The sequence below is a fragment of the Symphalangus syndactylus genome, chromosome 11, assembly GCF_028878055.3.
Source record: "Symphalangus syndactylus isolate Jambi chromosome 11, NHGRI_mSymSyn1-v2.1_pri, whole genome shotgun sequence".
Classification (NCBI taxonomy): Eukaryota; Metazoa; Chordata; class Mammalia; order Primates; family Hylobatidae; genus Symphalangus; species Symphalangus syndactylus.
The window spans coordinates 82805496-82832168 of NC_072433.2; the positions used below are offsets into that span (position 1 = coordinate 82805496).

Genomic DNA, 26673 nt, shown 5'->3' on the forward strand with positions numbered 1-26673 from the left:
GCTAGGGAGAAACTATACACATCTCCTCTAAAAGCAGAGTTAAACACCATTATGATATCCTTATTATAAAATGTCTATAACATATCAACCCATATAAAAGACAGTATTTTCATCACTGTTTTAAAGTGAGAAATTTAGAATCAATAACTTAAAAAGCTTTAAATCGCCATTGTAGCAGATCTGAAACTAGTATTAAACTTCCTTAGTTCTTCTAACCACAATACCTTTTAGATCTTGAAACTGAGAGATAACATGGTGAGAGTGACAGCAAGCCAAATAAAGATGGAGCATAGCCCTGACATTAACTAATATTATGAAGTGTTTTAATTGAGGACTCAAGTAAGAAAGGAGAAAACTTACCTGCCAAGCTGGAACAGAGGTTGAGTTGGACATGACTGTTTTTTGTAGTTCTTCAAGTACAGCATCTGGGAGTGGCTTTTGTGACTCCAGGAGTGGTTTACACTGAACTTGTCTCAAAAGTAAGATAATGGCTGGCTGATCAGGGTTACTTTTTAGATTCTAGAAATCAAATCCCAAAGAGGAATACATCAAATAGGTTCTTAAGTGTTAAAAGTAAAAGGCATATTCTCCAAGTTGGGAAAATAAAATTCTGAATGTTTATACCTTTTCTTATTAAAGAGAAAACAACTGCAAAAATTAAATAAAACAATGAACAGCTTATAAATATCAAACTTTACATTTAAATAACCTTTAAAATCAGTAATGCTATTATTGTAGTCTACATGTATTTCCCTTTGACTTAGTTTACTCTTAAGTGATATCCTGAAAAATTTAGGTTCTAAATGTAAGTAAATAGTTGAACTAAGAAAATACAAATATAAAATTAAGTGGGAAGGCTATCACTATTCTATACTGGAATAAACTATACTATGTAAGAAGAAAAGAGGCATACATTTTTTTCTTTCTTAACCTCTTAACAAAGGTATTCCCTCTACATGTCTTTCTTCTAGACACAGCCTTTTCGAGTACTGCGAGTAAGAAAAATGACCTATTTTCCCCATTTCCTTAAGCTACTATTTATATCTTAAAATACTTACCTACATACATACATAAATGTATTGTATATACTTATATTCTCTGCATGTGTATATATTTATATATATGAAGAATTTCTGTAAACAAGTCCTCCCACTATTGTTTCAAATATTTCTTTATTGCTTGTCCCTCAATAGCATACTTTTCTATTTTTTACTCATTAGATCTTAAATGTATTTCAAAAATTTACTTGACTGCTTTCTTCTAAGAGATTACAACAACAAACTGACAAGGAAAGGTTCATTAGGCATCACTTATTCTATCAGACAGCACATAGCAACTGTCAATTTATGCTTAGTAAACACTTATTGTATAATACCCTGTCCTGAACTTAGATGGAATTCCTTAAATAAAAAATGTATCACTCTGCTTTTCATAGAATTTAAGAACCAAAGAAATCTTCAAAAGTCCATTCTTCTTTCTCTGTAAAATGTATACTGATCTTTCCAAAAAAATTACACAACCTCCATGGTAAGCAATTATGAAATATGATGTTTTCAGGAAAAGTCATGTTCAAAACTCTCTTTAACCATTACATTATTTCTAAGTAAGCTTTGGAAACTAATTCATTCATTCAGTAAATATTTATTGAGCCCCTACTATGTTCTAGGCAAGGTAATACACATTTATTCACAGAGCCTGCAAGCATAGAGCCCTCCAATCCTGGCATGTAAAAACAGACTACTGAGTAGATTCCAGTCACCCACTCAACAATCTCCACAGTCATTCTATGTGATCCCGAACTTTGGAAAACTGAAGGGATACTGGAAAATATAGCATTAAGAAGGAACCAATCAGAAATCAAAGGAAAATACTGCCTAATGGCACCCAAATAAAAAAATTTTAAAGACCTATAATAAGAGCTTGAGTCCTAGAGTTGGACAAATGTGAGTTCAAATCACAACTCTATCCATTCCTAATGGTAAGCTCCTGTGCACATTACTCATCCTCTTTAAGCCTCAGTTTTTCTCATCTGTAAAAATGAGGATAATAATAAATACCTATATCATAAGATTGTTGTGAAGTTCAAATACAAAATGCTAAATGCAGTGACTGGTTTGTGGCAAGTACAGTAATCAATAAATTTTAGTTGTTATCATAATAATTGTCATCACCACCACTACCTGCTCTTTAAACAACATGCATTCCTCTTTTTTTTTTTTTTTTTTTCAGACAGGATCTCGTTCTGTTGCCCAGGCTGGAGTGTAGTGGTGTGATCATGGCTCACTGCAACCTCAAATTCCTGGGCTCAAGCAATTCTCCGCCTCAGCCTCTCGCGTAGCAGGAAGTACAGGCACGCATCACCAGGACCGGCTAATTTTTAAATTTTTTGTAGAGACAGCTTCTCGCTATGTTGCCCAGGCTCATCTCAAACTCCTGGCCTCAAGTGATCCTCCCATCTCAGTCTCCCAAAGTGCCAAGAATATAGGAGTGAGCCACTGCATCTAGCCTCATACATTCCATTTTTGAAGTTATTTTCCCAGTAAGACAAGAATCCATCAGTTTCAATGCACATTCCATAATAATACCTTTGTGCATAGAGTTTCAGCTTCAGATATTCTTCCTGTGTCTATTAGACCAGTGACAGCTTGTGAGAGAGACCACTTTTCAAGAGACTGGTTGTAATTTTCAAAGAATTTTTTGTCTTTAACTGTAAACAAAAAATGTCAATGTTACTTTCTTCTGCAATTTATAATGTGTTCTCAGAGGAGTAACTGGTTGCTAAAAAATTACCATTAGACTTATCATCCATACACAGTTTTTCAAAGTTACATGTGCCACATGTACCACAGACTATCCTGACAAGAGGCAGGTTTCTGAAAAGCTTCATGGCAGGAGTACTTGTGGTTAAATAACTCAAAGCCTCATATAATTGTGACTTCTAAAGAAACAATAAAATAATCTGCTGAAAACATGTAAAGATTTACTGTGATATAATTGATGTAAAGTAAGCTGCACATTTTCAAACTATACAATCTGATATTTGACATGTATATCAGTGAACCATCACCACAATCATGATAATGAACATATTCAGCATTATCAAAATTTTCCTCTTGTCCCTTTGTAACTACTTTTGTCCCCAACCTACTCCATCCTCCCTTAGCCTCTGTCGCCAGTCAGCTCCTAATCTGTTTTCTGTCACATAGACCAATTTGCATTTCCACAAATTTCATATAAGTGGAATCATATAGTATAAACTCTTCGGCATCTTTCACAGGTGCTAATATGGCAAATTACATTCATTTTCAAATGGTACATCAACCTTGCATTCTTGGGATAAACCATAATTGATCATAATGTATTATTATCACTTTTATGTATTGCTGGATTTGAATTGCTGAAGTTTTGTTATGAATTTCTCCATCTACCTTCACAAGCAATGTTGTTCTTTGCCTGGTTTGGGTATTAGGGTAATGCTGGCCTCATAGAAGATGTTAGAAGTGTTACTATCTTGGATTTTCTGAAAGAATTTGAGTAGAATTGGTATTATTTTTCCTTAAATATTTGGTAAAATTCACTAGTAAGTGAATTTAAGATAGCTATTCAAGATAGCTGATTAGATGCATTTGGTGCTCGCCTCGTCCATGGAAAGGAACAAAATAGCAAGTAGATAATCACACTTCAGATATATTACCTAAGAAAGCACACTGGACCTCAACAGAAAAGTGACAGGAAACACCAAAAGCAAGGAAAGAGAGGGAAGTGAGGTCGTCTGTTCAGCTGGGATCAGCTGGGAGCCTACAAAGGCTCCTGAATGCAGGGAAAGGATAGGAAAGAGACCCCTAACAGTTTACATTCCTGCCATGGACTCCGCTAATTCTAGCCATAAGACAACCTCGTGACTCTTGCAGGCCCTAAAACTAACACAGGGAGCACATAATAATGGCACTGGTCCAAAGTGGGAGCTCACGCTGAGTCCCACAAACCCCTGAATCCTAAGCAGCTAGAGTGAGGCACTATTTTGAGAGCCCAGCCCTCTACCAGGCTGTGTCTTGCCATGCAGCCCAACAGCCCCTGTATCTCCACAGTCCTGGAGCCCCACTGATATTCCCTGCCCACAGCCACTGCTGCTGGCGCTGAGGTGAGAGTCACTGTCAACCACCATGAGCTGCTGGTAAGGAGCAGCCATGCATATTCAAGTGCCCTGAGAACAAATTCCACTGCCCTGCAGCTACCACTGCATTGGAATACAGCAGAGCTGAGGCATGACTGAAGACTGCAAGCCTATGGCTGCTCACACTGAAAGCAACCCCACCCTACCCAGTAGCAGGGTCACAGTGCAGCAGCTGCTGCTCTCAACAAAGCATTTGCTGGCAGCCTGGCATCACTCTGCCCCTGCCTATCACAGCCAGGGCCTGCATGCACCACCAGGGAGCCTAAGGACAGTCTACCTGGCTTGGCTCCATTCCTCAGAGTACCAAAGCATGCCCTCCTGGGGCCTGGGGATTGCCCAGCTCAGACCACCACCATTGGCATTTGAGCACTCCTCTGGGGTCTGAGGTTGGGCGCATGCAATCTGCCGCTAACACCGCAACTGGCACTCAATTACATGTATCACATTGTGGGCCTGGGGACTGGTGCGCTCAGTCCATTGCAGCTACCACCAATGCCAGTGTGGACTGCTTGGGTCCCAGAGGGTTGGTTCCGCTGCCACTGCCATCACCCACACCACGTGTGCTGCGCAGGGACTCAAGAACACACCCACCTACCCAGCTGAATTGTGATGGTTAATACTGAGTGTCAACTTGATTGGATTGAGGGATACAAAGTATTAATCCTGGGTGTGTCTGTGTGGATGTTGCCAAAAGAGATTAACATGTGAGTCAGTGGGCTGAGGAAGGCAGATCCACCCTTAATCTGGTGGGCACAATCTAATCAGCTTCCAGCAAATATAAAGCAGGCAGAAAAACACAAAAAAGCGAGACCAGCCTAGCCTCCCATCCTACATCTTTCTCCCATGCTGGATGCTTCCTGCCCTCAAACATCAGACTTCAAGTTCTTCAGTGTGGGGGCTGGGACTGGCTCTCCTTGCTCCTCAGCTTGCAAACAGCCTATTGTGGGACCTTGTGATTGTGTAAGTTAATACTTAATAAACTCCCCATATATATATCTCCTATTAGTTCTGTCCCTCTAGGAGAACCCTAATACACCAATGCTGCCATTCCTGGAACCTGGGCAATCCATCAATAGAGGCACAAGAATGGGCCTGCCTAAACCCACTAACACCAGTGCCACTGTACATTGCTCTGGCATCCAAGGACAGGCAAGCTTAGGGCACTGCTGCCACCATTAGGGCCCAAAGACTGGCCTATCTGGCATCCCAGGCCCCAGCATAACTTCACCAAGCCTCCACGAACAAGTACATCCTAACAAACCAAAGAAATCACAAATATCACTGATGCTGTCTACAGCCAAAGAAATCAGACTACATTCAGAATCAGAGCCAAAGTGACCTACCCAAACAACACCATGGATACATCTTCAGGAAAAAGTGCTCCCCTACGAAAGAAAATTCCAAAATTGGAAGTGACTGTTAAGATTAGATGTGTATATATCAATGTAAGGACAAAGGAAACAAGAAAAAGCAAGGAAATATGACACTTCCAAAGGAACATAATAATTCTACAGCAACAGATCTGAATCAAAAAGAAATGTATGAAATCCTAGGAGAAAAATTCAAAATATTGATAATAAAGCAGCTCAGTAAGATACAAGAGAATACTAAAAACCAGTACAAAGAAATTAGAAAAAGCAATTTAGGATACTAATGAAAAATTTACCGAAGAGATGGATATCATAAACAACAACAACAACTAAAATAATGATAGTAACAACGTATTTGATTATGTGTGCTTATGTGTGTGTGGATGTATACAGACTCGTATGCTTATGTGTAAGCAAAAGAGCAATGACATAAAGGACAATAATTTGGATTGTTTTACTATAAGGACTTGCACTATCCATAAAACAGTATAGTGTTAGTTGAAAATGGAGTTGGATTAATTGTAAATGTATATTGCAACCAGTAAAAAAAGGCAACCAGTCAAAAAAAAAAAAGTAGAAAAGGAAATATAACTGACATGCTAACAAAGAAGAGAAAATAGCATCAAACAAAATTCACAATTAAAACCACAAAACACAGAAAAATAGTTGGACAAAAATAGAAACAAAGAACAAAGGCAACAAATAGAAAATGGTAAAATATATGATAGATACTAAACCAATTATATCAACAATCACTTCAAACACCTATAGTCTAAACATACCAATGAAAGACAGAGATTGTCAACGTGGATAAAAAATAAAAATAGGTAGATTGTTCTTTCTTTTAATCTGAAGAGCATGGCTTCAAAATAACTATGTTATAGGTATTTCTGATTTACCACTTAATAAATTCATTTCATTAAAATATTTCAATCTTATATAATCTAATAACATTAAACAAAAGCCTACTTTTCTTAATTTGCCCTAGTAGTCAAAAGTCAGGCAGTAATGATGCTTAACATTTACTAAAAAATGATTAATAACCTAAAATTAATTCAGTGAAAAGCTAAAGTCCCAAGACAAAAGTAGGCTAATCTATTTATTAATTTAAGTAGGTTAATCTATGTCACTTTTCAGTGAAGAAATTCATAGATTTACAAAACAATGCTAACTAAATCTGATTAGATTAACAGCTTATTCTGACCAAGATTCCCAGGAGGAATCATGGGACAATTTCAATGCTGGTTTCAGTAAAGGACTCTTTCCAGGTCACCTCATCCTAAAATGCTGGTAAAGTCTCAAAGTAAGTAAATGCTACAAAACAAAGATTTCAGCTAACAGAACCTATTGGGCTTTTAAGCTATTTGGAAGAGAAAATACATATGCTTATCACACTTCTGTACAAATATTTTACTATGGATTTTTAATGAATATATATATTCATCAATATATATATTCATAATATATATATTTTCATAAAATATATATATACATAAAAAAAAATATATATATATATTTTTGAGACAGAGTCTCGCTCTGTCACCCAGGCTGGAGTGCAGTGGTGTGATCTCGGCTCACTGCAAGCTCCGCCTCCCGGGTTCACGCCATTCTCCTGCCTCAGCCTCTGGAGTAGCTAGGCCTACCGGTGCCCGCCACTGCGCCCAGCTAATTTTTTGTATTTTTTAGTAGAGACGGGGTTTCACCGTGTTAGCCAGGATGGTCTCAATCTCCTGACCTCGTGATCTGCCCGTCTTGGCTTCCCAAAGTGCTGGGATTACAGGCGTGAGCCACCGTGCCCGGCCTAATGAATATATTTTTTATAACATATGCTGAAGCTGTTTGTATTCTGGATTTAACCATTCAAGAAATCTGAATTAAATCATGTATAAAGATGCTTTTTAAAACTTACTTGAAGCAGAAACAGCAGATAACAGTGCCAAGTATAAATCTATCCTCTTTGGCTGAGTGTTGTTCACTAAGGCCAGTTTATCATCAGCATGACAGGCTGCCATTAGCCCAGCCCAGACAGCAGGATCACCTAAAAACAGGAAATACACAGTGATAAGTCTTGTTAAAATCAACATGTTGCTTAAAAACTATCAAAAACGAGATTAAGAGTTTACAAGTTAAAAAAATGGTATCAAAAAAAAATTTCACTTTCTCAAAGGAAAATTAAATTGCATATGTTTTCAGAGACACATAGCTACATTCATCTTTCCAGATTTGCCAATTTTTCCAAACATATCAGAGGATGAGAAACATCCTATTAAGCTGTTCTTCCATGGCTGGTTAGCTCAGCTGCCTAGAGTGCTGTATTACTGTGGAAAGTGCAATTAGATTCACTTTAACTGGACACCAAGGACAAGTCTCACTCATCTTCATGACTTAGTAGTTGTTGTTTTAAAGACTCAGTCCTAGGACAAGGAAGATAACACAATTTTTCAGTTCTTAAGAAAAGTTTAAGCCAAAGGAAAGGCTCAAGATTTTAATTATATTCTAATAGGCAAGCATGAAAGTCACTACATAATTCCAAGTGAAGCATTTCTATGACTACATATCCTTCATTCATTTGATCTTTCTTTCTTTCCTTCACCCTTGACAGCAGCTTCAGGGTAGGCAGAAGGAGAAAAGTCCAACAGCAGTGAGTTGGAAGGAACTTTTTATGCATAGAAAAGATTATGCATAAAGACTTCTCTTTTTAAGAAAGCTGTGGAAAAAAGAAACGTGAAGGGGATTTGGAATTTAGAAGTTTTTTTTCTTTTCATTTGTTTGGTCATTTATTTTTATAAATCTTATTTTGCCGTTTACTTCAACAAGTTAATATTTTAGTCCTGCTACTCTTAAAAAAACAAATGAATGCTTTTAAAATCTCACAAGGGAGTGCTAGTTAACAATATAGTCACTTGATCATACTTTTCAGCTTTAGTTTTCTATTTTTTCTTATCTGACCACCCCACCCAATATATATTTCTTATCATATATCTGAAATATATATCTACTTCGGTTATAGGTGACCAGTATTACTGCTAAAAGTACAAAAATCAACAAAATTACAAGAATCATTAAAAGCTTATGCAGATCAAATACTTTTACAAAAAGTTAAATATTATGAAACAATTTCTGCTCCAAATAATGACTACCTTATTTTAAGGAACATAGACATCATCAAATTCCAGAATAAACAAATGGGGACTATTTCCTAGAATTTATGATTAAATCTGATTACTATATAAAGAAAGGCACATGACAGCCTTAGATCTGGGTTTCGGGTCTAGCCATGCCACTAATGAATGTGTGGTAGTTCTTTAGGATTCATTTTCCTATAAAACAAGACAACTAAACTAGATAACAGCTGAGGTGCCATAGGGTCTTAAATTCTATGATTCCAACTGAAATGGACTCAATCTCTGAATATTAACTTAATCCTAAGATTAAGGAGATAGCCACTTTAGGGATCTTACAGTATTGTATAGTTTGGATTTCTGATTGGAGAATGGACAATAGCTGGCAGCAATTTCTTCTATCACAACACAAAATAATTACTGTTTCCATGAACTCTTCCATAGATAACCAGCAACCCAAATTCCCTATAAAATAAAGTGACTCTAAGATAATATATAAACTACAAACCTAAAAATTCTAAAACACAGCTTGCTAAAGTACTTTTTAGTATCACAGAAGCACTAATATAGCAGAAATTGGATTTTTTTCCATTCAATTCTAAATTCTTGGAATTATCTTTAAATTCCTGACAAGACTCCCTGGAATAGCATCTATCAAAATTGTGCTTTGTTCATCTAAAGATCTACAAGGACTAGGTGTACAGCCACTACACATAACTACAGTTATATTCATTTTCACTGGACAAGTCTCAAACAGGACAAGTCTCAAACAGGACAAGTCTCAAACATAACACTACACAGCCACTACACATAACTACAGTTGTATTCATTTTCACTGGACAAGTCTCAAACAGGACAAGTCTCAAACAGGACAAGTCTCAAACAGGCACTCATCTTTGCCACTCTGTCACTGTTTTAGCATCTTATGGTGATGTCTCTGCTTCCTTGAGTATGTATTTATCCAGATAATCTGGGAACATCAGAGATCATTAGAGAGGGCCTAATCTGGGCAATCTCACCTTTCTAAAGTTTATGTCCTTACACAATCAAAGGCTAATAGATCTTTTATCATTCTGGATCCACAATAAGAATTATTGAGAGTAAGTCTAATATCTGCTTGAGAACTCCAAAAATAAAAAACCTACCAATATATATATAACATAGACAAATCAAAATGTTTAGTCTCTTTTTGTTTCTATGTCAAAATGAAAGAAAAGATAAACAACAGAATATTGCTTTTTTACTTAGTTTACAAAATAATCCCTGAAATGTTAGATATTTTGCAGCTTAATGAGGGTCTTTACAATTTATTGTGAAGATAACATGAACTTGCTCTTGGTGTAATTTTTTTCCCAACAGTGCTTAGCCAAAAGCACTAGCATTCTGATCTAATACATCTGAAGAGTTAAAGGGGAATACATTTAATACATTATTTCATATTTAAAATAATATTATATTATGTAAAAATATACCTTATAACCCTATACTGCTGGACATTCCAGTCTTCTATGACATTTTTCCAGCAGTGGTGATGGAACACACTTAAGTAACATTCCTCAGTACCTTTGTGATCAACAGCCTACATATGACACAGTTAGCTCAGGTGAGGCCATAACTGTGGCATTTCTAACAGTTACCACACAAGATACATCCCCATCCTTCAAGAAGCTAACTACACATAAAAATATCTAAATATGTATGTTAAATAATTAAATAACTATAGGTAAAACTCTTTAAACCATATTGATGCAAAATGGAAATAAAACTGTTTCTTGAAAATATGTGTATAGTTCAGATTTTCAGTAACAGGTAATAAAGTATCATTAAGCAAACATTCCTTTAGGCCTCTTTCAATAATTGATGCTCTCTTAATAATCAGTAGCCAAAAGCAGATAATCAAATGATATGCAAAATCTTGAAATATTTTCTTAAAATTCCCTTTTGTCTTATTACATGGAAATATAAACTTTCCTCCTATAAATCACAAATAAATGCAAGATTGATAGAATCTAAATTCAATAATATAAATATACTGAATTATCACATGCACCTTGAAACTATGTGAATCTATAATGCATCAATTTAAAAAGTCATTTCTGATAGCATTATATATTGTATTAAACACTTACATAGTGCAAATACTTTAATCACCCAAACTCCTGTTGTAGAAGATCTAAATTATGCACATTTTTGTCTGGTATAAACAATGCCAATAAAATATATATTGTGTGCAAGACTTTTCCCCCCACTTACAAAATATGTATTTAGGAAAAAAAAGGATTGGAATTAATGAAATAGATATTATATGCACCTGGAGAAAGGAGAGCTGCCTTCTGAATGGTCTTTAGTGCAATATTTTTTTCATCTTCTGCTGAACTGCTTCCCATAGCCAACTGATTTACTGCAGTGTACAGTAATGCCTTCTAAATAAGAGAAAAGATGTTAGCCAATTTTCCTGATAGCTCCCTCTCTTTCAAACTGACTAGAAGACTCTATTTGATATGACATAATCCCTAAGGCTATGAAAACTATTATTCCTTCATCAATATTATTTAATAAATTCAACATTTCCTTTGTACTAGGACAAACTAACCTTTCCGTGATTTGAGTCCAGAATATGAGCCACAATTCCTGCTACAACACCTCCCTAGAACAGAAAATATTGATGATTTATACAATGCAAAAACTTCCATGAAAAAGTAAAAATTAAGATTGATAAGACCTTTCCACTGAATCACTGGAAAGGTTCAGTTTTATCACATTCACAACTCCTAAACTTCTTAAAAGTATCAATTTATTATTACTGTTTGAAAAGATTAATAATCTTGTGAAAGGAAATCTTTTCTACTGTGACCAACTCTACTTTCAAAATATTCATTTGAAGGTTCAAAAGTCATATAATTTTACCAACCAAACATATATTTTCTAACAATATAAAATGTATAAAGACTGAAAGAGATCACAAAGATAAACTAACATGGCTTACTATATGAAAATACATAGTATTTTTAAAACTTACATACTCTAGTAAAACAAATAAAGTTCAATGCACCATGAAGCTCATCATTGCTTCAATAATCAACTCAATACTAAAAATAAGAAAAATACACGTAGCATCACAGTGTTTTCATTAGGTCAATTTGAAATCTATAACTTTAAATAATTGCAGCTACTTCAAATGGTTGTTGAGATTATAAAAATGCTGATAGCTGACACGTAATAAAGCACTTTATTCAGGTAATTTTGGAGTCGAATAACAATGGTCTTCCAGGTTCTTTGAGCCAACTCATTCACTAAAAATAACTAAAAATATGAAATAAAACCCTGCTGCTCACACTGTGGCTTGTGCATCTGCAGCGTCCACACTCTCTAAGAGGTTGTTAGATGTGCAGAATATTGGGTCCCATCTCAGGCCTACAGAATTAGAATCTGCATTTTCACAAGATCACCAGGTGACTTCAGTTGCACATTAAAGTTTGAAAAGCACTGAGATAAAAGATTTTAAAAACATATTCTTAAAAGCACTGAAAGATTGACAAGATATTAAGGACTTACCAGGCCAAAATTGAAAGGGAAAACTGGAATTCAGAGACAAATGAGCAGGGTAGCCGCTTCTGCCATTTGCAAATGCTAAGAATTTCTTTTTTTTTTTTTTTTTTTTCAATATAGATGGAGTCTTGCTCTGTCACCCAGGCTAGAGTGCAGTGGCACGGTCTCGGCTCACTGCAACCACTGCCTCCCGGGTTGAAGTGATTCTTCTGCCTCAGCCTCCCAAGTAGCTGGGACTACAGGCGTGCGCCACCATGCCCAGCTAATTTTTGTATTTTTAGTAGAGACGGGGTTTCAACATGTTAGCCAGGCTGGTCATGAACTCCTGACCTCACGTAATCCACCCTCCTTGGCCTTCCAAAGTGCTGGGATTACAGCCATGAGCCACTGTGCCTGGCCCAAATGCTAACAAATTTTAATTTTAATCCTGAAGGATGTATGGGCTAGTAGGACAAAAATTAAGGCCCAGGTTAACACAAGGAGGGGATTACAGAGGAGACCTACATCAGAATAAGCTAAGACCCCAACAGGCCACACCCTAAGGTTCAAGATGAATCAGAATTACTCCAGGTCTCAAGAACTAGCAACCCAGGCACAAAGTAGCCTGATTTGTCCAAAAACCCCAAGTTCTAAACTTTGCATAACGTAGTCCCAGATTGGTGGACCTCCCGAGCACCCAGCAGAAGCAAGTACAAATTATTTCTGTAGAAAGGTACCTTAATTCTAGGCCTCAAATTATTCCTACAAATAATTTTCAAGTACACACAATTGGGTAAACAAAGAAACAAAGCCAACAAGAATGAAAATCAGTAGGAATAATGAACAAGATTCACAGACGTCAAACAAGTCTGTGGGTCTTGCAGACTTCAGATATTGGAATTATTAGTCATGGTAAGTGTTGAAAACATTAGCTATTACCATTACGTTTACCAACTAGTGAAGTGAACTATGAGAGGATATATTAACCACAGAAGTTAACAGAAGAATACAGACTCCTGAAAATATCTGGATGTTACAAATTAAAATATAGTATATAATCCTTTATAGAATGTCAATGACTTCATATTTATAATTACATTTTTGTATATTAGCAGTGTTCTAGTTCTTACTGCCTTATCTTTAAGATGACTTTAAATAAAATTATCTTTTGGGATTCAAAAACACATAGCTAATGCTTACTATATGGCAGTGTTACATTACTTTATCACATATCATTAACATAACCTGTATGTGTTCCAAAAGATCTTCCTACTTCTTTGTAGCTCCCAAAACATCTAGAGCAGTGCAACCGTACATGGAGAAAACGCAGTCTAGTATTCGTTGAATGACTAATGGAAAATTTCATTAATAACTTTCTTCATTGTATAAATTATCTTTCAGAAGAACAATGCCATAGTTTAAAATTATCATATTTACCATATCACAAGTTATTTTGTCTTTTTGCTAGAATTTGAAACATTACTTTACCTTTGCATTTCGTTGAGCATACTGTGCAACAACTCGAGACAACAGAGACCAAAGAGCAGGGTCACCAGGGTTGCTAAAGAGATCATCAAAAGTAGCAGGCTTAGGGGCAAGTTACTTTAACCACAAAATGTACAAGCAACCAATAATTTATTAAGTTTAAAGCCTTTTAGACAACTAAAACAAGTTCATATTAATTGTGCATGTTTGGTTGAAAGTATTTTTAGAAAACATACTTTATATCACTTATATACATCAACAGTCTTTATGAAAATAAGAAGAAAAAATCAACAATGGATGATTATAAAGTCATGAGATAATTAAGAAAAGTTAAGGAAATTTAACACATTTGTGTTCAAACACAAAGAGATTAAAAATTATAGGATAAGTAATACTACATGGCAGGAAGATGACTGCTAATAAAAATGACATAAGGAATAAGCTTTATATCAAAATAACTAAAAAAAAAACCAGCAAAGATTGTTAATAGAAAATGAACTCTGAAAGGAAAAGAGACTACAGACATGACACTTTACTGCTAAAAATAAAATATAATAATTAACCACTGCTGCTAATGACAGTTTTCCTTTTTTCAAATTTTGAAGAAATTAATGAATCTTTACATGGCTAAAAATTACTAAAACCATCAATCTAGACAGTACCAGACAACAGACTAAGAATAGTACAAACTTGGGAATTAAGAGCTTTAATAGCAAAACAAAGTTTGGGCCTTAACCTAAGGGCCAAACTTATCAATTGAATTAAAAAACCACAATCCTTATAGGTAAAATTACATATACCATCAGTTACCTGGTCCTGTGTAAAATTTCATAAAACCAGGGTTTGGTTTTCAAATGTATATTCTTACCTTATTTTATAGGATTAATAAAGTCCAAATGTCAAATGCAACCATATCAAGTATAATTAGGTTCCAAGTTCACAAATACAGAATTTACCTGTGAATAGCTTTAGATACTTGTTTTTGCACTGCCACACTGCGGCCTTGGAGTGCATAAATCGCTGATGTAAGAAGGCACCTCTGATAATTACTGTCTTTGTGTTTGATGTGCTTCAGTAACTCATTAAGTGCTGCTTTTGACAGTGTAGCATCCTGCATTGCCAACCCTAGAGCACACAGGGCTTGAAGGCTTTCTGTGGTTGGTTCCTTTAAGATAGAGCTGTAAATATATTTTAAAATTATCTATTAGTTATGACTAGAGTAGTCTTTTTTTTTTTTTTTGAGATGGAGTCTCGCTCTGTCGCCCAGGCTGGAGTACAGTGGCGCAATCTTGGCTCACTGCAAGCTCCACCTCCCGGGTTCACGCCATTCTCCTGCCTTAGCCTCCCGAGTAGCTGGGACTACAGGCGCCCGCCACCACACCTGGATAATTTTTTGTATTTTTAATAGAGACGGGGTTTCACCATGTTAGCCAAGGATGGTCTCGATCTCCTGACCTCGTGATCCACCCGCCTCGGCCTCCCAAAGTGCTGGGATTACAGGCGTGAGCCACCGCGCCCGGCCTATGACTAGAGTAGTCTTTATCTCTAACTATTAAAACATTATTTAGTATAAAAAGCAATTTACGTAAAGATTCACCAAATTAAACTCAACTTTAAGATTAATATAAAAGCAAGTTTCTTGGTGTTTAGAGATCACAATTTCCCTGACTGAAGCAGTTAAAAGCATCAATGACTTTTCACAGAGCAACAAAAGCCAAACTTATTTTCTGGTCATTACATATAGGTGATATGGTTTGGACCTGTGTCTCCGCCCAAATTCCATGTTGAATTGTAATCCCCAGTGTTGGCGGTGGGTCTAGTGGGAGGTGATTGGATCATGAGGCAGAGTTCTCATGAATGGTTTAGCACCATCTCCATTTGGTACTGTATAGTGAATTCTCACGTGATCTGGTTGTTTAAAAGTGTGCAGCACTTTTCTCTTCCTCCTGCTCTGGCTGTGTAAAACATGCCTGCTTCCCCTTCACTTCCTGTCATGATTATAAGTTTCCTGAGGCCACCCTAGAAGCAATGCTGCCATACTTCCTGTACAGCCTGCAGAACCTTGAGCCAATTTAACCTCTTTTCTCTGTAAATTACCCAGTCTCAGGTATTTCTTATAGCAGTGTGAGAACTAACTAATACACTACGTTTTAGAAACAAATATAAATTCGCTTCTTTGAGTTTCAGTTCCAGGTAAGTAATTAGCACAATTTTGCTAAAATGTTGAGTTCCAATAAAATCTTAGAAGGTATAAATAATAAAAAAATTCTTCAATTAAAATATGATTTTTATCTTTCTGATAAAGATTTGTCCTATTTGCTCTATGGTATTGAAACCAGCACTTTACATAATAAGTACAAATTGTCTCTATATCCACTATACTCCAAATGAGTATTTTTATAATGTAAGGATAATTTACATTTTATAGGTAAACATCTAGCATTTTTTTTCCTCTTTCAACTGTAAAATCTGACTTAGCCTTATGGAGGAAAATTCATTAATGTTTAGGAATCCCAGTTAATTTAAATAAAGAAAATCTTAGCTCTCCACTAACAACCAAACTTATAAGAATTATTACGAATTTTATACTGTAATAAAAATAAAGGAATTAAAAAAAATTTTTTTTTTTACTTAAGTGGTTTTATTTTATGTACAAATAATGAACAGATGTTGTACCCATAAATTCTACTTTCCAAAAACAGGAGCTTTTTAAAAGAAAACTACATAATAACTTTTAAAAGGCACTGGGATTCCTCTGCTTCTAGATCATTGCTAGGCTAGAAAAATAAAGTTTGTTGTACCAGGAATCACAAGTTAGAACTGAGTATTCTCCAAAGCAGAAATTCTAGAGTGTAGTGTCACTCTGGGCAAAGACTATTCAGTTTTCATCCCTAAATTCCTACCAGAAGGGTTAAACCAGGTCAAAACAGTCCAGCATAATTAGGCTTCATCAAACAATGTTATTATGCTCTTCTAAGATGCAAATAAACCAAAACAGGAAATACTAAAATCAAAATAATATCTAACACTGTCATACAAATCGTTAGTTCCTTGTTGTATCCCCCCTTCTACAACATTAATAAAGGGAATATTTTACTCAAAGAATATTTTATTTTATACATCACTAACCATGAATTTTTGCCATTAGTTATTATACAAATGCTGCCTAGTGCCATTATCCAAATGATATAACCATTTTACGTCCACAATTCACTTCTATAGTTATAAGTAGAATTTTCATGATTTACATAAGTACATCTATTGGTGAAGATTTAACACTGAGATGCAATCTAACATCTGTAATATCGGATGCTTTGTAGATGGCAATGTAGGAAAGATATATTTTAATCACTTTTCATTTAAATGACCTTATATGAAAAATAAACTAATAATTTAGCAGGTCTAAGTTTTAAACAATGCTCACTGAAATATAACAGAAATATTTATAACATTATAAAATGTCACATAGCTACCATTACGTCTTTGGACTATTTTTGGAATGGGGAAATTATAAGTTTTGTACTTCATTTTGACAAACAGGTATGAAATCATGAATTTTCTGAGGCAGTTGTGAAGTAAATAGCTTAAAGTATCCATAGTAACTCTTTTTACAATAAGAGTGAATACATATGTGTCCAAACATGGAAGTATGTCAGTCAGTGTCATGTCTAGCAAATAACCACATGGCTAATGGGTACAACTAAAAAAGCCAAAAAGCAAATAGTAAAATATAAATTTCAATATTGATAACAAAAAAAGAAACTCTACTTTGTGCCTTGCTCAAAGGAAAAAAAATCTACCTACTTTAATACTTAATAATAAACAAAATCTAAATTATGACTGAAATGACTACATTCTAATATTAAGCAAACACGGACTAAATGCTCAATATCTGTATGTTGTCTTTTACTATGTTCTAAGGATTTTACACATGGTTACTTATTATCATAAAGTCTATAAAGTTGGTAACCAGATTTTTTTCCCATAATGAACTTAATCCTATTCCCCTTAAATCAGTGTCTAGTACACTGCTCAGTTCCCAACATATGAATGCCAAACAACAGCAATATAGACTAAGTAACTGAACTTTTCATAGAAAGAAAATCAAACAAAAGAATGCCAGCGAGTAGAGATGGAAGCAGTTGGTAGTGTCAAGTTTGGGTGAAGACATGCAGAAAATCAAAAACAAAGAAAGAAACATAAAAAACAAAAAACCTAGGCTTGGATCCAACAACATAAAACATAGGGGTAAAGGTTTTCTTTCACATAGGGGAAGGGGAAAAAAAGAAAAAAAGATTGTATATATATATATTTTTTTCCCATATATATATTTTTTCCCACTTTCATTTCCTGTCTTAAGCAGTAACCAAAGACTAATCTAATGACTCTAATATGGGGTTACTTTTGCCCTTGATAAGTGCAGTAATCATTAGTATCTATGATTCTTGTCACCAAGCCATTTGCAAATTGGTTCTTGGAACACGTCATACATAACCATAGATACATGTTAAAAGGATATAGCCATGTAAAGTGACAGGATTTCCTTTTAAATGGGTTGGTTTTTCCTAACCAACAAAGAGGAAGAAAAAAAAATGCTTATTTATTAGACAAGGAAATGACTGTAATGGCACAGGATAAGACAAAGGCATTACATCAAATAAACAAATGTAAAGTGTATCCTATAGACCTCGTTCTCAACCAGTACCATCTAACCATCTCCATCCCCCCACCTTTGGAGATGGGGTAGTTACAGAGGCAATTTTTTTGTTGTCACAATGACTGAGGAGTGCTAATATTAGCACTTAGTGGGTGGGAGGCAAAGATACAAGCTTTTTGCAATGGGAGGATATCTCTGTACCATGAAGATTGGTATCACTCAAAAATGCCAATAAAACACTCACTGAGGCCACTGTTCAATAGCATACATTAATTACTACTGCTTGTGAAAGAATTAAGGCCACTTTTCAAAAAGCTAATCTTCAAGAAGTTAAAAAGCATTATATAAGTAACCACAAATAACACAAGTCGTTATTTTATTAACTTACTCCAAAAATACAGAAATAGTTTTAAGTTTTGTTACACATTTTTAAAAAGATTTACCTTTAAATGAACCTTTTAACAGGTTATCTTGAAAAGGAAAGTAGAAAATATCTCTTTGAGAATCCAAGAAGCCAAAAGGTAAGGCTTCATTACAACTATCTTCATTAAAATTTTAAGATACTACTTATCAGGTGATCAGTTTCTCTTTTAAAAAAAACAAATAATATGCAACAGTGTATTGGACAGTTTTGGAGAATCCAATAGATTAAGGGATAAGAATTAAATCACAGTCTGTAGCTCCACCTGTCACTATCAATTTAGAACCAGGTAGGCCCAATCCCTTTTGTTCACCCAAAAGTTCCTAAAACATGAAGAACTTCATTTTACATTGCTCCAAATCTCAACCCAAATATCTAAGTATCTGGTCATGTTAAGTGTTGATGTCAACTATACATACCATTTAAATAGCAATGTCTTGGCTACATCCATTTTTCCTTGTTTATATTCAGTTATTGCCAGAGCTGTCAAGATATGGGCTTTGTCTTGCTCCGATTCAACAATAGACAAGGCTCTCTCATAGGCTGTTACATAGAATTGAAAACAAACAAAACAATATAAAAGCCATCCTGATTGATGAAGCATGGGATTTTTCCTTTCCAAATCCCATTTTTCAGAAAGGTCTAAATACAATTATATCTTTGTATTCTCCTGTTTTCAAGCAGATAGAATAAAAATTTATACTAATCTAACTTGTTTTCACTGTTCTAAGGTGATTCTGAGGTATCATTAGGATTATTATGTGACAATCTCTAACTTCTACCTTCAGAATCTATGTGGGGATCTAGGTCACTGTCTTTAAGAGCCAACTTGGGCCAGAAGCAGAGGCCTGCATCCACTGAGATATCACCAAAATTCCCACGTGCAGCCCAGCAACTCCTTCAAGCAGTAGATACTTCAATGCTCTATACACATGTGGGCTAAGCCCATATATGTGAAAATGCATCATTTAACATATTTGGAAAAATCAAAATCTATTACTAACAATGGTTGAGGTCTTCATTTATCAGAAATTAACATCTAAGCAGTGTAGAGTAGTAAACATTTGTTTTCAAATGCTAAGTTACATATCTGCCGTAAGTGATCTTGGGCCCCAGTTCCCTCATCTGTATAATGAATACTCAGCTCATAACACTACTATAAAGACTATTCATCATAATAACATTCTAAATGAGGTAACAGATAAAAAGTGCCTACTAGTATCGCTCCTGACTCCTAGTCAGATTTTAATAAACATTGCAACCCCCACCCCATCTCGTTATTACATCTTTCTGTATGTACGCTCATCATGAGGAAACTCAACTCTAGATGTGTCCTTAGCTTCAGAGCAATGTACTTACCTTTGCTGCTCTCTTTATAAAGCCCTTTCATGAATAAAGCCAATGCAAAACCTATGATGTCTTCTAACTCTTCAAGGGGTGTTGACTTAAAAGCCTGGATAGCTTTATCATATTCACCAATGGAACTAAGAAGTAAAACACAACTTACTTTTAGTATCAAAAGTAATTCTGGTGTGTATCATCAAAATACTGAGATACAATTACACTAAGCTGGGCTGGGCGCGGTGACTCACATCTGTAATCCCAGCATTTTGGGAGGCCAAGTGCGGGGCCGGGGGTCGGGGGGAGGATCACAAGGTCAGGAGTTCGAGACCAGCCTGGCCAACATGGTGAAACCCTGTCTCTACTAAAAATACAAAAATTAGCCTGACGTGGTGGCACATGCCTGTAATCCTAGCTGCTCAGGAGGCTGAGGCAGTTGAATTGCTTGAACCTAGGAGGCAGAGGTTGTAGTGAGCTGAGATTGTGCCACTGCACTCCAGCCTGGGCAAAACAGAGCAAGACTCCTCTCAAAAAAAAAAAAAAAAAAATTTACACTAAGTTTCTTTTGATAATTTCATGTGTACTTCCTTTTTTATAGTGGTCTACTAAATTACAAAGTGTCTCTTTTTTTTTAACAAACTTTAATTAAAATCCCAAATTATAAAAATAATTTCAAGTTGACTTTTATACGGATGTCTAATTTTTTTAAGCTGAATACTTAATTAAATATTACCCTATGAGTATGGTTCTAGCATCTTTGCGAAGCTTAAGAAGTCATAAAATGCCTAGTCAGAATCAAACCTATCTTTTGTGTAAACTGTTTACCTGCACATTCTTTCTTCTTTTTTGGAGGGCATACAGATACGCTAAAATTCCACAAACAAAATATTATTCCTTTTTATGTTTAAGTGAGAGGAGGCCGGGCACAGTGGCTCACACCTGTAAGCCCAGCACTTTGGGAGGCCAAGACAGGGGGATCACTTGAAGTCAGGAGTTCAAGACCAGCCTGGCCAACATGATGAAACCCCGTCTCAACTAAAAAAATACAAAAATTACCCAGGCGTGGTGGTGGGCACGTGTAATTCCAGCTACTGTAAAGGTTGAGGCAGGAGAATCACTTGAACCCACGAGGCAGAAGTTGCAATGAGCCGAGATCACATCACTGCACTCCAGCCTGGGCAACAAGAGAGAAATTCCATCTTAAAAGAAAAAAAAAAAAAGAGGGAGGAAAATATAAACTGTAATATATACTAAAGTGCAATATTTATTAATACAGAAAAATAACTTGTTTTTGCTTACAGATAAAAGGAACTTCTATAAGCTCAACTGCCATCACCTGAAGAGAAACACTGTATCTGAGATTCTTCTTTCTGGTATCCATCAGTATAACCTGAATCTGTTTTTATTTTTAATTTGTTGTGGAAATCTTTTTATAAAATCTTTTTAATCTCTGAGGATATTAATGGGGGCTAAAAATATAAGCAACCTTCACTTCTAAATAAGTTTTATAAAAGTGAAAGGACTTATAAAATCAATACTCAAATTTTGATAAAGGAAAGGGAACTACCTTTGATTGTTTTTGGATACATACATACATATATATTAAAAGTATTTCTTTAAATGAACACTATCTTCTAAGAAGATGTGCGTGCTTTTGTGGAGAAAAGAATGGAACTACAGAAGGGAATGTGGGTGCTTCAACAAATTTATCTGAAATTTTTTTGGAAAAAGTAACCTGAAGGCTGGGCTCGGTGGCTCACGCCTGTAATTCCAGCACTTTGGGAGACCAAGGCGGGCGAATCACGAGCTCAGGAGTTTGAGACCAGCCTGGCCAACACAGTGAAACTCCGTCTCTACTAAAAATACAAGAAATTAGCTGGGCGTGGTGGTGGGCACCTGTAATCCCAGCTACTTGGGAGGCTGAGGCAGGAGAATCTCTTGAACCCCAGAGGTGGAGGTTGCAGTGAGCCGAGATCGTGCCACTGCACTCCAGCCCGGGCAACAGTGTGAGACTCCATCTCCAAAAAAAAAAAAAGAGAGAGAGAGAGAAAGTAACCTGAAGCAAGCTGACAGAATTTTAAGATATAATTTGATTGGTGACTTTTCATTAAATCATTCTATTACTTACTGCATGTTTGCACATTTCATACATTTCACAATAAAAGTAAATTAAAAAACATCATCTGTTTTCAATGGAAGGTATACGTTTTCTTCTAAAATACTTACATTAGTATTTAGATTATATAAAACATCAAAACTAAAAAGAACAGATACTTTATTCCATACAATATATCTGTCCTCTGCTTCAACAAAATCTTGGAACTGACAGCTCTCTCAACTTTTAAATATTTTTTTCAACTTTTAAATATTAACAGTTTAAAATAATTCAAAGGAGTGGCAGTCAGAACAGTGCAATTTTCCAATTTTGGATATAATTCAGGTACACAATTATGAAAGAAAATAACTGGCTACCTAAGGTCTACAAGGTAGCTCCTTAAAAGATGTAGCACTAATCCTAAGACATCAAAGTATAGTTTTAACACTGTTTTTCGAACTGTACCATTCAACTTTAGGGCAGCTCTAGGATGCTGCCTTAACTTGAATCAAAAACCTTCCTCCTACAATATTTCTATTCTCTGGTCCTAGTTCTACTCTCTAAAACAATTGGTTCTTAATGTTTCTTTCTTTTATTCTTTTTTAGAGTTAGAAGTCTCTGAAAAACTGAGGAAAGATACAGAGCTCCTTCCCCATCCCCAAAAGGTACCCACGCAACAATTTTTGTGTACTATTTCAAAAAGGTTACTAGACCCCTAATGTCCATCCCCAGTTTAAGAATAGATAGCAAATCAGAATAAATCTAATTCCTCTTCCAATTAACTAGGCTTCTACTATTAGAGACGGCCACTACCTCTCTTCCAAATGTTCTCATCTCCAGTCAGCAAACCGTGAGTTCTAACTCTGCTCCATATAAAGCACACTGGCGTTGGTTATCATTATAGGTATAGGAAACTGTTAACAGAGCCCGTTTCTGTGGAAATTATGTATCCTACATGTCCCAGTATTCTGGGAACTAGTCAGCATATCACCAGTCCCATAGCTTTCACCAGAAAAATACAATCAATTGACAGAATTAATGGAGAAAAACTATGCTTACCATAACAATCTGCCGTAATTTCTTATTGCAACATTGTAAGTATCTTGGTCTTCTGCAGTCTGTAACAACAAAATTGCCCTTAAAAAAAAAAAAGGTATTTTAATTTATCTCTGTGCAATAGCATTCTGTTACCTTCCTCTTTAGCTGAATCCACAGATTTTTGTTCATTTAACCAAATTAATTAACCGAATTAATTCTACTAATTGTTTGGTGCTAGTTACAATAGCTTATTCATATTTTATTAAGTTGGTACCATAAAAGCACTTATATATATTTAGATTTTAGACTGTCAGGAAAATAACACCTAAATGACCTCTTAGTAAGTGAAATCATTTATTACATTTGAGTTTTAAATATTTCAAAAATCTAAATATGGGAAATGACTATGTCACAGCTTAAAGTTTTGACATATTTGGAGTTGATAGAAAACACTCTTGAAACTATTTATATATTAGTAGTTTGAGTTAGGAAGCCAGGAAATTGAATGCTTTCACGTGCCCTTGCTTGTACATACAGAAAAATATTTAAAGAAAAGTAAGTTGAGGGAAGGGGACTAGTCACTAGAAGTCCCTCAAGGATTGGAATAAATAACCTGCTGACAACGTGTATTTCCTTCTCATGCTCAGTTCCCTATGGGCAGGCAGGGAAATGTCTTAACAACTAAAAAGAGTTGGATATTTAACAAGATTTTTGGTTTTTATTTTCTTTCCTATTTAAAGAGGACTGGCTAGGGAGAAATAGCCAAGAAAGACTTTTTATCTCCCTGATGTTGCATGAAAAACAAGAATTTGCTAGAGAAGCCTAAAGACAGTATTATAGAGATGAAAAACTATACCCCCATTTAGATGTATGCCTAATCTGTGGTTTCAACGATCGAATACTTGTTTAAAGCAGAAAACAGCAGTGATGATCAGTCAAGAAAGTGGTACATACACCCAAGTGACTATGGAGATGCCATTTTAAGCCTAAGGTGTAACCAATGTTAGATTCACAATATCTGCAATAAGAACGATATGTACCAAAAAAAAAAAATAGCAAACACCCTAGCTGCCTAGTTTTCTCTGTTTAAAAATCTTGCTCACTATTGCAGTCTGTCATATTTATACAGTTTACTGGTAAGTTTATTGGCTTTGAAAGAAGCCAAATAGTGGTTTTTCATATACACTTATTTTCATATACTTCTTTCCATACACACCTGGGAAAATAACTTCTTGATTACACAGGCTCCAGTACCATCTAGTGATTACTCCTTTGAACTACGGAGAGATCCATAAAAGCATATGGCAAAGCATTCAGGACACCTCAATTATTTTTTACCTGACAAAGCTTCTTGTAAATATTTATTTAGATTTAGGGCAATAATGTGCCTCAGAGATTAGGCAACCAGGTCTTTTTACTTTTCATCTAGTAGTTGGTCATGAGATCAATAGTTATTTTCTTATCACCTATCCATTAATTTACATAGAAATTTATGTAGATTTATTTCCTACCACTCTCCAGCTGGTCATTCCATTGTGGCAGACTGGCTTTCTTATTTTGTAAACATGCCAAATCCACTCCTTCACTTCTCCACTTCTCTTGCTGTTCCTTCTGCCTAGAATGGTCCTGCCAGATAAACAAGTGGCTTGTGGCCTCAGTTCACTGAAGTCAGGCCTCAACTGCCTCCTTAGTAAATCTATCCATTCTTAAACTCACCTGAAATGTCACTTTCTGCCCTGCATTTTCTGGCCCTTTACCCTACTTTAATTTTCTTTCTTAGCAATTACTATCATCACAGATGTTTATTAGCTTATCATGTATCTTCAGTCACAGAACACACGCTCCATGAGAACAGGGCGTCTTTTTAAATTTACTGCAAAATAGCCAGTGCCAAGAACACTGCTTGGCACACAGTAGTCAACAAATACTTATTAAATGAATAAATACATAGTAGATATTAAAGTCATTCAAACAAACACATCAAGAGTTCTCATTTCTTGTCTCATTGAACACATGTTCAAATCTAATAAAGCTAGACAAGTTCTTAAAAGACAGAGTTTTCTAAAAATCTAAGAAGATTTTTGTTTTGTTTCTTCTTTCTTTTCTATTGATTTCTCTTTCTCAATTTCTCCACCCCACCTCCTTAAGATGAGCAACAAAAACCAAAATATAGCTGAAAATTTGGGACCACATCTTTTCATCTTCTAAGATGTAATAATCGTATACAATGAAACATCAGGAAAGGAGTCAAAACAATTATTTAGTACCTTCTTCCTGAGAATGAAAATAACATTTGAAAAGCTAACCAATAAACAATGATAACATTGCAATTGATGTAGAACTTTGTTCCTTAGTTCAGCTAAAACCGTGTCCTTGTCACACAACTAGGAAAAGTTAGGCACGCAGACACACTGAAGGGTGAGGGGAATGGATTTATTGGGTGAAAAGGGAAAAAGAAAAAAAACCTCTCAGCAAAGCGAGAAGGGTTCCTGCTAACAGGTCGCCGTTAGCGAGAGGGGTTCCTGCTAACAGATTGATTCCAGGCCACACACCCAAGAACTGAAGAGGCCAGGCTCCTCCCTGCCTGCAAATGGCGTGAACTTCGCCTGGCTTCACCCCCTTCTCCCAATGCACAGGCCAGTCAGAGATTCTCCAGGAACCCTTCCCCTCATCTTCCTCCTGCATCTATCACAATTAAATGTAGTTTACCTTTGGTATGCATTTGCTGCTTCCTTTTTCAGTTGTAGATGTTCGTTTAAGTAACCCAACATTGTGAAAGCTGGAGCATAATTCTGAATTCTTTCTAGAAAATGAGAAATATCTTCATTTTACATATGCATACTGATGATATTAACAAAATATTAGTTTTATTTTTTCAGTATCTTAAATACCAGATTACCTCTTGAGATCACTCACACTGTTAAGAATAGTGGCCTGATTTTATCTTGAATACAATGTCAGTAAAAACTTTATTAACTCTTCTAATTACTGAATAATGTTTAATAGTTATATTTGATTTTTAGTTGTATTTTAGAATTTAAACATTTTTATGCCCAAAAATATAATAACTTGAAATTATAGTTCTTGTTAAAACCAGTCATGAGATTTATAAAGAAATTCAGTTCTTTGGCTAATTACTTAAGCCTCCCTGTGATTAAATTTAGCAATAATTTCTCTTGGTCGTTCTGTTCCAACATGTATGTATTTAAAAAAAATAACAAAGTCAGTATTGTACACTAGAAACAGAAGGTAAGTTTGGTACTTTCGGTGAAGTATTTTGAAATTTTAATGTCAAAAAACATCATGTATCTGAAACCACCATTTCAAAATTATAACTGAGACAGTGACAGAAATCCAACCTAACTCCATCTTGCTTCTAACCTCCATGCTGTCCTCGTTCATTCCTGGGCGTAGGCTAAACTAACTTTGGGAGGAACTTGGT

At 35.5% G+C, this 26673-nt stretch overlaps 1 protein-coding gene across 2 annotated transcripts in view; it reads right to left on the minus strand.

The window, feature by feature from the left end:
- The window catches only part of SKIC3 (SKI3 subunit of superkiller complex), an 88750-nt gene that overhangs the window by 18247 nt on the left and 43830 nt on the right, over window positions 1–26673 (minus strand). For both annotated transcript variants that reach the window (XM_063612283.1, XM_055233349.2), the window contains 11 exons: window positions 25941–26034; window positions 23253–23330; window positions 20117–20241; window positions 19177–19300; window positions 14636–14857; window positions 13683–13755; window positions 11260–11313; window positions 10978–11089; window positions 7454–7582; window positions 2586–2707; window positions 361–519 (listed from right to left, as the gene is read on the minus strand). In XM_063612283.1, coding sequence (XP_063468353.1) covers window positions 361–519; window positions 2586–2707; window positions 7454–7582; window positions 10978–11089; window positions 11260–11313; window positions 13683–13755; window positions 14636–14857; window positions 19177–19300; window positions 20117–20241; window positions 23253–23330; window positions 25941–26034 — 1292 coding nt within the window. The remainder of the gene's footprint in view (window positions 1–360; window positions 520–2585; window positions 2708–7453; window positions 7583–10977; window positions 11090–11259; window positions 11314–13682; window positions 13756–14635; window positions 14858–19176; window positions 19301–20116; window positions 20242–23252; window positions 23331–25940; window positions 26035–26673) is intronic.